This window comes from Sesamum indicum, linkage group LG11, assembly GCF_026168435.1.
Source record: "Sesamum indicum cultivar Baizhima isolate 11 linkage group LG11, ASM2616843v1, whole genome shotgun sequence".
NCBI lineage: Eukaryota > Viridiplantae > Streptophyta > Magnoliopsida > Lamiales > Pedaliaceae > Sesamum > Sesamum indicum.
Genome location: NC_142667.1, coordinates 9,443,616 through 9,454,859, shown reverse-complemented (window position 1 = coordinate 9,454,859; position 11,244 = coordinate 9,443,616). Strand labels below are relative to the sequence as shown.

General features: G+C 32.2%; 1 protein-coding gene across 2 annotated transcripts in view; it reads right to left on the bottom strand.

Moving 5' to 3' along the window:
• Positions 1-288: 288 nt before the first annotated feature.
• The window catches only part of EMB3142 (nuclear pore complex protein (DUF3414)), a 42,917-nt gene continuing 31,961 nt past the window's right edge, over positions 289-11,244 (bottom strand). For both annotated transcript variants that reach the window (XM_088875325.1, XM_088875326.1), the window contains exons 36-45: positions 6,471-6,641; positions 6,243-6,377; positions 4,957-5,100; positions 4,594-4,713; positions 4,391-4,486; positions 4,167-4,301; positions 3,984-4,084; positions 1,699-1,818; positions 1,493-1,604; positions 289-674 (exon numbers count right to left, since the gene is read on the bottom strand). In XM_088875325.1, coding sequence (XP_088731451.1) covers positions 597-674; positions 1,493-1,604; positions 1,699-1,818; positions 3,984-4,084; positions 4,167-4,301; positions 4,391-4,486; positions 4,594-4,713; positions 4,957-5,100; positions 6,243-6,377; positions 6,471-6,641 — 1,212 coding nt within the window. In that variant the 3' untranslated portion in view covers positions 289-596. The remainder of the gene's footprint in view (positions 675-1,492; positions 1,605-1,698; positions 1,819-3,983; positions 4,085-4,166; positions 4,302-4,390; positions 4,487-4,593; positions 4,714-4,956; positions 5,101-6,242; positions 6,378-6,470; positions 6,642-11,244) is intronic.

Genomic DNA, 11,244 nt, shown 5'->3' with positions numbered 1-11,244 from the left:
AAACTACCTATGCAAACTCCATGAAATTAAATCCATTCCTAAAACAGTGTTTGGATCCTTATCCTTATGTTTTTAGAACTCACGACTCTTACCATTATGTTCTTATACTTTTTCTTTTTGATCTTTTCTAAGAATAAAATAAGGCTACATTAATTATCTTGAGAATGTCATTATAAGAACTCACTTTTAAATAATATAATCATTTCATCTACGTAGTAAGAATAACATACAACTCATGTGGTTCCTACCAGTAGCATAAAATACATAAAGCTCTTTGCAAAAACTCCATAAAAGGAATTGCGATGACATCATCATATTTCTCACAATATTCAGTACAGAAATAAGGCAATTGATACCCTGAGATAAGAAACAAAATTTCCCGATTAAGACGTGATGTGTGGGAATAGCCGACAAGTGAAACTATCCCTATTATAAACTATAAGAACAATAAGGACAATTTGAAACTTAATTTAAATTATAAATAAGATCGACATTTTGCTATTATACACCATATATCTACTATTCAGCTTCAAGGATCAAAGGATCAGATGAACTAGACAACATAGAACTGATTGACACACAAGTTTATTAGATAGCTAGAGCTTCTGAATCGACATTTCCTTCAATGACCGGGCTAACCTGCGGAAAACTCTTAGGCTGTGCCCTGTTTTCTCCTGCAAATCCAACATACGTAAAGCACGAAAAATGAGAAGAAAAGGTAAATACTACTATGATAGGATCGAAATAGGGAAAAAACAGTATAGATATATGAAAAATATATATACACATATATAACTGAAGTTCACCATCAAGTAACAAATAGACAGCTGAGACATGAATTTATATGGCAATAGAGTGAAGGTCAGGAAGCAGCATAACTAATTGACAGCCACTGGCGCAAAGATCTGAAGTCTACGGGTAAATTGATAAACCAATATAGATGAAGTTGATGGGCAAATGGTTCCAACATTTTTCTTCAAACTTACGAATCCAATCTTTACATCTGCCGTAAGTTATATTAACTATGGAATACGATCAGAACCACTGAATTTACTTCCCCTGAATATCTGTAGTTTGATCCTCAAACAACTTCTGAATACATGTCAATGATCGATTTTTCATGTCATGAGATTTGCAAGTAGAACAATTGAAATGTATTGACAATAAATTCGACAAAAACATGAAACCAATATAAAAAATGAAATGATATGGACCCAGTAGAAGATGAAAAATAGAGCTACTCTAGTTAACGTTACATATTCAATTTCCTGCGTATTGCTTCTGCCTTCAAATCAAATGGCCATAAAGACTAACGTTTTGGATATGATACACCATTCTCCCATACGGAACTTGTCTTGGACTTATATAATAGAAAACAATAAAGTCCTATTCAGGATTGAATAGAACATCAAACAATGAGAAAGTCAATTGCAGATAGATTTAAGGAATCAAGAAATCCACGAGACATCAACAAGTAAATAAGGCAGCGTACCTCGCTCAATAGTTCAAGTCTTTCAAGAACTGGAATTAGTTCTCCACAAAGCAAATGCAAGTCCTCTTTAGTACCAAGTCTGGTGTCATATGCAATTCCTTTCTTAGAGTGACTGTAATCACATCCATACGATGTATAAAGTAAAGTATATCAGTTAATAAGAAATTAATATTGCAGCACCAAAAAGCAACATGCAGAAGTTACACCTGTCCTGGAAATGAGCAAGAATAATGTTCATCAAATTTTCTGCAAGTAGAAGCAACAGCATGATAAGTCGACTCCTCTGTCCAACAACCCGACACATGCTGACCATTGCGATATATCTCCTATACAGTGAAAAAAAGAAAACATGCATGAATCAGTTTGAATTCAGTAATGCTATAACTTCACCTTTAGTGAACCTCTAATCAACCACACAATTGCTAAAGCTTTCATGAAGATCAAAAGAAACCAGAGCTTTGACATTCTTTCATCTAAATCAATGATTTCATGATTTTCTCCTTTAGCCATTCAGTTGCTATGGCAGCTTCAAAGTTTCACAAACAGAATACTCATCAACCTAAATGATACACATGAAGAAAACACAGAGTCGCACTTGCTATAAAGAATTAGCTGTGGGTATCTTTGGTTTCAAAATAACATAGTAAGTTAGCAGAGAAGTCGTGATATGAATGCTCAGGATGTTTCAGCTCTACCTATTAGAATGAAGATTATTACTCCATGATTTTTTATAAGAAACCAATGATTATATATGTTCAACTATAGAAATTTTATAAACATGGAACAGAAGGCGTTTTGTGTGAGCTTCCATGCATATCCAGACAGCCAAGCACTTTCTTATATTTCATATTTCATGTAAAGTGTTAAATGACAACCTCGTCTAAAAATTTAAATTTAAAGCGCTAGAGAGGATAATTATTTAATATTTAATATTTGACAAGCCCCCCCTCATGCAACCCCTACACGTGAAACCTTTCTTTTATAAATAGGTGGCAATAAGATTCAAAACCCACTAGCTCATGTTTGGCATTGCTCTAATAACATATTAAAAGACCACCTCATCTAAAAGCTTAAGCTGATATAAAGGAAAATCATTTAATATTTATATCTTAACAATAAGTATATGTAACACATTAAAGAAACTTATGATTCGGAATTTATTATAAATAGAATGGGCGGGAAAACAAAAACAAACAGAAAACTGAACATCTGTCAAAATTGTGAGACTTTATGAAATCCTCTAAGAAACTAAGAGCAGTGAGCTATCCAACTTATGCATCTTGAACAGGACAGTAAAAAAAGGGTTTCATCATGGAGCTTGATGATTGCACAATACTATCATCTTCCTAAGCTGCTAGCACCAAGTACCCACTGAATTTAATCCTATAATTCAGATGAAACTGTAGATAAAGATAACAGGGTAAAGATTGTCTATGGAATTCACGCAACCAGCACAAATAAGTCAGCACTTGAGCAAAGCATGTGTAAGTTGCTTCGCACAATCAGCATAATTGGACACAGTGCTTGAAGAAAATCATTAAGAGGACATGCACCAAAAAATGTGGAGTACGTAGTATTCCACGTAGTTGTCTCATCGTACAGCAACAAATTGCTTAATATGTGATTTCCGCTGAGGAAATAACAAGCATTCAACAATACTAGACTAGACAAGCCCTCAAACAGAGATCATGTCAGCACAATTAAGACATAATGACCAAGGAAAAGAACAAAAAACTAAAATCATCATGACCGGGAAGGTTACATGATATCACAACTTGTCCATAAGGATGTGTATCTTTTTCATGAATCAATAGAAATAACATAGAGATCAATTCCAGAATGACGTCCCGAATGTTGTAGCAGCAAAGAAATTACAGTATTTGATAACCTTAGTATCTTCAAAGAAAGAAAAAGAAAGGAAGTGTTATTGCATACCAAAATTTGTTTTGCATCTATGGACTCCCTGCTCTTTAGAACTTCAAGTAACATGCAATTAATGTCCATAAAGAATGGTTGCATGAAGCACAAAGAATTAGGATATTGAAGTGGTGGTCATTTAACGACAGGTCTTAATCACATATTGGCAGGGTAACAATAACAACATGCATAGGATGGGATTGGTTCCTACTACACTGATATATATTGAAGTTCAGACTGGGTTAAAAGTAATTATATTGAGCTTAGCTGGAAAATAAGTTCCTTAATCGACCCCTGGCAAGTTATCAATTTGCCTGCCAGAGAAATGATGTGGCATGGTTGCACAACAACTTAAATCACCATGCACTAATCAATCGCATAATAGGCAAACCACAACTGAAGAGTTGAGCTTGGTCTCGTGTCAACTAACATGATAAGTGATCACATAGATAAGCCAATGGTCACATATACAGAAGCAAAACTGCTGTAAAAAGTTGCGTTCAAATATACATATATATATGTATATATCGTATCTCTATGTGTGTAGTTGGGAGTGGGGAAAGAAGCCAAATACCTTTTCTGTATATTTTCAGAGGATGAAGCACAATCTTGAGATCCATATAAGTTGATGATTTCATCAACTTCCTGCCTTGATAACTCGTTGATATCTTTAATCTAGAAAAAGAAAAATATTCAGATGCTTTATAATACCAGAAAGTTAAAACACGGAATAATGTAAATATATCACATCCTGGACCTTGTTGAGTAGTAAATATTTTTCCTCTGCAGCTCTTTCAAGTGCAGTTGACAGGGAACCAAGGAAAGAAACAAGCAAAGCCAGTGTGGGCTGCTGGGATGCAGCAGTACGGTAATCGGAAGGGCTATCAGAAACCTACATGAATAAAACCAGAAAAGCACTTTTCATCCCATGTTTGCATAATAAAAAGAGTTGAAATAGTACTAGGTTATAGTTCTAGTTACCTGTAGCTTTAGGGATTTCTTTGTAACAAGAAAATAAAGATAAGAGCTCAAATTAAAGCAAAGGCGCGATATGCTCACATCAGCCTTCTGTTGAATCTGAAAATCCATGTTAAATAAAAAAGATAAGAAAAAACATACAACTCAGATGCCTAGTTCTGAATTACTTCATATAGTGTACTGAAATAGGATGAAGTTCTGATTACCTCTGATTGGCCAGATTGTATAGAAGTGAAAATGTCTGGATCACGACAAAAAAGAGCACGCATCATCCCAAAGAGCCCTTGAATAAATCCATATTCATCACTCTCTTCATATGGCCAAACCTTTTCAATACCGTTTATTTTTATAGTCAGAAACAAGCTTTCAACAGGAAATTACAGCTGAGTAATGCTTAAATAGTATATACATTTGAAACTACAAAATCTCCGGGGTTCTTGTGTATGTTTATGAGTACATATTTCAAAAATTTATAATCTATTGGTTGAGGTAGTAACATATAATCAGCAATCCTGCCTGCTTGTTGACCATCAAGACCAAGATTTAGAAAATTTTGCGGAGACTTTTACCTTACAAAGTATACCCACAACAATATTGACTAGTTCCATGGTTAATTCATCAGCATCCAATAAACCTTCCTGGAGAATTTGATCAAACAGCATCTGATGACCTTTAATGAATTCTATAATTTCACGGACAACTTTATTCTTCACCTATCAGATCCAGAAAGACAAATTATGACTAACTCGAGACAAAGGGAAAGAAAGAGAAAGCATGTATCATAAGTCCAACCACTATAAGATAAATTCGGAAGGAAAAATAATAATAATAAAACCAAACACCACATAAGTATAGAAATTTTCTGGATAAAACATTGTCCATAAGGTGCATGCGGTTAGTGGACATTGTGTCATGGTATACCATGAACCTCTAACAGCTGTGGGAAGAAGACAATGAAAATATACTTCCGATACTTGTACTTGTGAACAAATAAAAAGAAATGCTTGAAACTTTAAGATAATTATCAACACGAGAAAATTTGATGTAATTGGGGTGCAGAAACCGAAGATGCTGCATGTGACGTAGCGCATGAGAATTCCAGACAACTTACATTCAACACTCCTTGAAACTTTAGAGGAGATTCAATTCAAATTGAGAGTGTTACCGACTCATTCCAATAGCAGCTTAAGTTGGAAGAAAAACTAACTCTGCTGTTAGATGTTACACAAATTTCAGAAGGATTCTCTACTTCACTATTTAAAGTTTCAGGCATATTCTCCTTCCTCCACAGACAAAGAAAAAGTTCACAAGACAAGGTGCTCAATCACATTGATTGATCAATAATTTTCGTCCTACAATTAACCAAAACAAATGCATCGTTGCTATTAAAGTAATACTGAATTTTTTCTGACCAATTTCTATAAAAGCACATGCAGCAAAATGATGTATCTGACAAATACAGGAAATCTAAAATACAAGAGTAGCTGCCAGTTTGAGAATAATCTATACAGAACATAACAGTCCAGAAGCAGGCCTTTCACAATCTTACAAGAAATCTCATGCAATTTTATAGATATCATACTGCCAGAGGGTGAGGTAGGGTTAAGTTCTCATCTCTGAAAATTTTCTATGCAGAATATCACATTTCTTCTATAAAATGTGCTACAAACTTGACTACTGTAAGATTCTATTATGCAGGAAACCTTTGGGCATCATAGTGCTGAAATTTGAATGTATTAAACCACAAGCTCAATGGTAACACCAGAAAATCTTAAAGAAACTTTCATTAAACTTCCAAACCCAAACATAAAGGGTTGACATATGTCCTTTTACACAGATATGTTGAGTTGCTAACCTCAAAGAACTCGGAAGTATCAACCAGTGAGGTTAATGAAAACACGAATCTCAGAACTGGAGCAACCACCATGCGCTGTTTATCAACATCAACAGAATTTTTCCCAATCCTGGTGTCAAGGTGCCGAAAATTTCCCTGGTGCATGGTATAGTTCATTTTAGGTCAATGAGGTATTTGAAGAAAGTAGCAGATATACTTGTTTAGAGATCAAGACAAATAATGGCATGCCTTCATTGGAAGATGTAGAACTCTGCATGAAGAGATATGCTGCAAACAACCCATTGAAAAAAGAACCTCTGACCCTGACTTTCCATATTTGTGGCTAATTCTCAGCAGCAAAGAAAGTGTTGCTTCAAGGGTGCACAAACGCTGCATAGAATCTAAAGAAAATCCACCATCCTGAATAGCAAAAGCATACAACAGTCGAACATATTAGTCTAGGAAATAAGTATACATATAAATTAATAATACAAACATACAATACATGGAATAAAATTCCAGTGTTGAAAATAAAAACCAAATCAAAATAGATTGGATTTGCCCTAGAATAGTTGATTTTGATTAAATTTATATGTTTTTCTCACATCACATGTCTATCACCAGGCATAAATTTCATGCCCAGATTGAATGGTCACAAGTTTAAACTATTATATTAGTTATCAAATCATATTTTCTAGTTATATTGGAGTTTATCAAATTTAATTCTAAATAGAAATAATTAATTTTAATTGATATTCTGGTTTATATATATATATATTGATCAAATCAAGTGCCGAATTGAGGTGTTCTCGTGAATCAAATCTTGCTTTGTAGTCAAGTAATCAAGCCAATCAAGTTGTACCTCATAAATATATTGCCTATCAAATATGGCAAAATATTGATAAATTTTAGAAAGTTATACTATTAAAGAGATGATGTCAAATTAATCTATCATGACAAATATTTCATGTATTTATTCCTCTCGGAATAAACTATAAAATAATACCAAGTGTGTTCAAATAGACTATGATTCTCTAAAAACACCTATATAAAAGAGCCTTTTGGATATCATTTTGACACACAACAGACAATTGAAGATTAAAGCTACAGAGGTCTTAAGGAACTCTCTCTACAAAGTCTATCAATTAAAAAATGTTCAATGCATCCAAGGCGGAGATAATTGTTAGCGAAAAGGCATACACCAAGTCAGCATTAATTCGGGACTACAGACGCTCGAATAAACATTATAAATATTCAAATTGGACATCGAAAAGATTCAAGTAGCGATTTTACTTTCAAATCCCCAAATCCAAAGATAAGATTGTAACGTTTGACTGGGGATTACAAGCACGAGCTCTTGAACTAACGTAATAAAAGGTCGTCCAAGTTCGAAGGAGACCTACGTGGAGTTTTTATCTTCAGATTGCTAAATAACAAAATTTTCATTTCTAAAGAGAAGAGTAACAAGATTTAATATGGATTATTCTTGCTTTTTGTCTCTCAAATATATATCTTTTATTTGTCACAATTTTTCTTGTGTTTGATTTTCAAACACAAGAAAATTTGTGTTCACACACCTATATGTGTATTATAACCATAAGAACATGATTAGTCCATTGAGCATTTGTCTCATGGATGAAAGTCGAGTGGCCTCTTCTTCCCTCTTCACTTTATCTAAAATTTGACACGGTATAAGAGCATGATTTGATCCTGATTCATCTTAAATTCAACTTTCTCATAAACAAAATGTTGATTCTATGCATATAATTCTTGATCACACTATGCGTCATTTTCCATTTTATAGTGCATGATGTGCAATTTGGGTCATTTTCCTGTCATTATGCCATCAACTATTAAGTATTCAAGATTTCTCAAAGTTCTTCATGTTATTTTGAGTTGAGAATGAGCTTTCCACTAATCCCTTATTCCTTTTCTCCAGGGCCAAGAATTTGTATGCCACGTGACATGTTCTTCCTGGCGGATCTAGCTATCACAGACATGTAACGACCACATGGCTTTTATCTGACTACACTATTGATTTTCAGCTAATTGCTCAATGAAATCTGCAGCTATTTTCATATTTCCGAACTTGGCTTGGATCTACATTAACGAAATGATTCAACCCTAATTTATTTTTTTGGCTACCACATTAACGAGTCAACTTTGTTATGGCAGTTCTATTGTCCAAGTTGAACACTCCAAAAGGTTATTTCCATGTTCAACTAGTGAGGAACATTGAGCATAGAAACCAAATCCAAGTAGACTGGAATTTGCACCATTCTTGGTATGGCAGAATACTTGATTTTATATTAATTGATGTGTATGGTTTCTTCTCAATTTTATTCCTCACATGCCACTTCACCTACCCTTTGGGCATTTGCCTCATGGGTGCAAGACGAATGAGCGAACCATGTAATCTTGTTTTCTTCTTCTATCTGCACTTTATTTAAATTTTGAGAAAGCAGTACCTTAGACAAGACATAGTAAGGACATATGAAACAATATTGATTGAACGGTGACAACTCAAATATAATTATTTAAAATATATGCATGCATGTATTATTTTGCACAAATACGATTACATAAGCACAGGTACCATATGACGCAGATGCGGAGACACATAAACATGAAAATATAGGGTAAAATATCTTGCATATAACAAAAAATGAATAATTTTACTTAAATTAAGGACAATAATATTCAAATATATGATTTATTAATTTGTAATATAGAATGATGTTATTTTAGGAAGAAAATGAGGTTACGTACACCAAAAACATTGAATGATGCACTGCAAGTAAAAACATCATGATAAATTTTAGTAATTAAATATATTATATATTTTACTTTTTGTATTCTACTACCACATTATTCATATTCTAGAGTCTCATTCTTAAGATTTAAGACTAGTCTCTCACACTGTTTTCTCATGCTCTAAAAGATGATTTCAACTAAGCATTTGTGTCATTTTTTATTAACGGACAACCATAATGATAGTTGAGAATAATTAATAAAAATTATTGTAAATACCATAACAGTAAGCACAGGATAAAGTAGAAGTATCAATTACGTAATTCTATAGACAGTCTAATTTAAAATAAATGCTTATACTCTCATGTTCAAACAAAACCTTTAAAAGTTCTTTAAAATTTTCTCAAACATTTTGTAAGGGAGAAAGAATTTACATTTTCTTAGTTATTGGGCAAAGTAAATATTAACTATAAATATAATATCGAAGGCCTTAAAAACAAGCAAAAGTTATATTAGTACCCCAAGGGCTGACACTAGTGTTACCTGGATACCCAAGTTTTCACAAATAATTACCATTTAATGTCAATTTGGCTGCCAATTTATATTCCCTGTCATTCTTTTGTTATCTCTTATTCTAACTAGTAAAATATACGCACATTGCGCATGTTGAAAATGGGCTTCCAAATATATGAACTTAGAATAATAATTAAGTATTATTTTATTTCTTGTGACGAAACAAAAATGAATTGATAACAATATAATTTATCTACTATATGCAACTACTTTCAATTAATAGATTATTAATTTTTATAAATTTCTTACTTGGGAATATTTTTATTATTTTACTACATATAAAAATTACACAAATTTATTAAAAATATATTAATTGGTCAATATAGCAATTCATATTTAATCTAATTAGTCAAAACTATATGTCACCATTTATACATTTCTTATTGATCTTCTCACTCATTATTTCAAAAGTTTCTTAACTGTACGCTGCCATATTGTTAGCAAGTCACCAAACTATGTTGGCTTAAGGTATGTGTCCCAATCAAATTAATTGATTAATTTTTATACTAATATAATTTATTTAAATATATATAATCATCACAAAAAGGTTAAAAGACCATAAAATCTTCTACATTATATGTAATGCTTCTGAAAAATATGCATATGTCAAACGAATCTTATCCAACTTTATATCTTTCCTTGAAGGAAATGAATTTTACGTTTGTTTTACATATGTTAAATCATAAAATATCTTAGCAGATCAAATTTTTTATAATATTTTGCATGCAGTCCATGAGAAACAAAAACAAAATTAACTTTGAAAGCTCCATCATATCATTTACTTGATCAAATCAGTTTGATATTAAAAGATACTATTATGTTTAGTAAGTCTTATTTAAAATTTTATATTTACTTTTTATTTTAGGACTACTTTTTATAATGTATATAACTTAATCAAATTTTGAGTTTGAAGTTACACGACATTATTTCTTCACAGATATTAAGATATATCAAATATTTTGATCTTATAAATACATTTATAATATTATATAACATATATAATATAGATATACATATATATAAAATAATGTATCAAAAATTGATGGATATAGATATATATAAATATATATATATATATGCTTTAAAAATTTAAGCACGCGCCTCATGTGTGCTTGATATGCATTTCTTATAGTTCGACTAGGCAAACAGATGCCATATATAAAGTTGAGAAGGGCAAACTCTTACTCATACTTAACTACTTAATTGAGTAAAAGATGGACAATATCTTGTTAATAGACAACACAATATATATATATATGTATATATTCGTATACTTCATCTCAAACGTCTAACACTCAAGCTGCAAAGGATGACATGAATAAAGAACAATTGAGGATCCTAAGAAATTTAGATAGCACCTATCCGTGAATCAACAAAAAATAAGAAAAACGAGGACCTACATATTTAATTCGAACATCTCCTATTAAGTTTTAAATGGGTGATTCCTATATGAAACTCAGTAACTAATAGCAGCCATGTCAAATATAAACCGTACAGATACAAGTCCAACAATTATGCTTGAAATTCTTTTTATATCATGTAATATATAGCAAGAAAAGTTGAAGCTTCTTATGGATTAATTTAATATGAAATGTTAGCACAATGATTAAAGCTTACATTTAAAACAAGAAATTCCTGTTCACAAATTTAAAGGTTTCATTCATGCAGCAGTGGCTTTAACAATAAAAGAAAGCCAGAG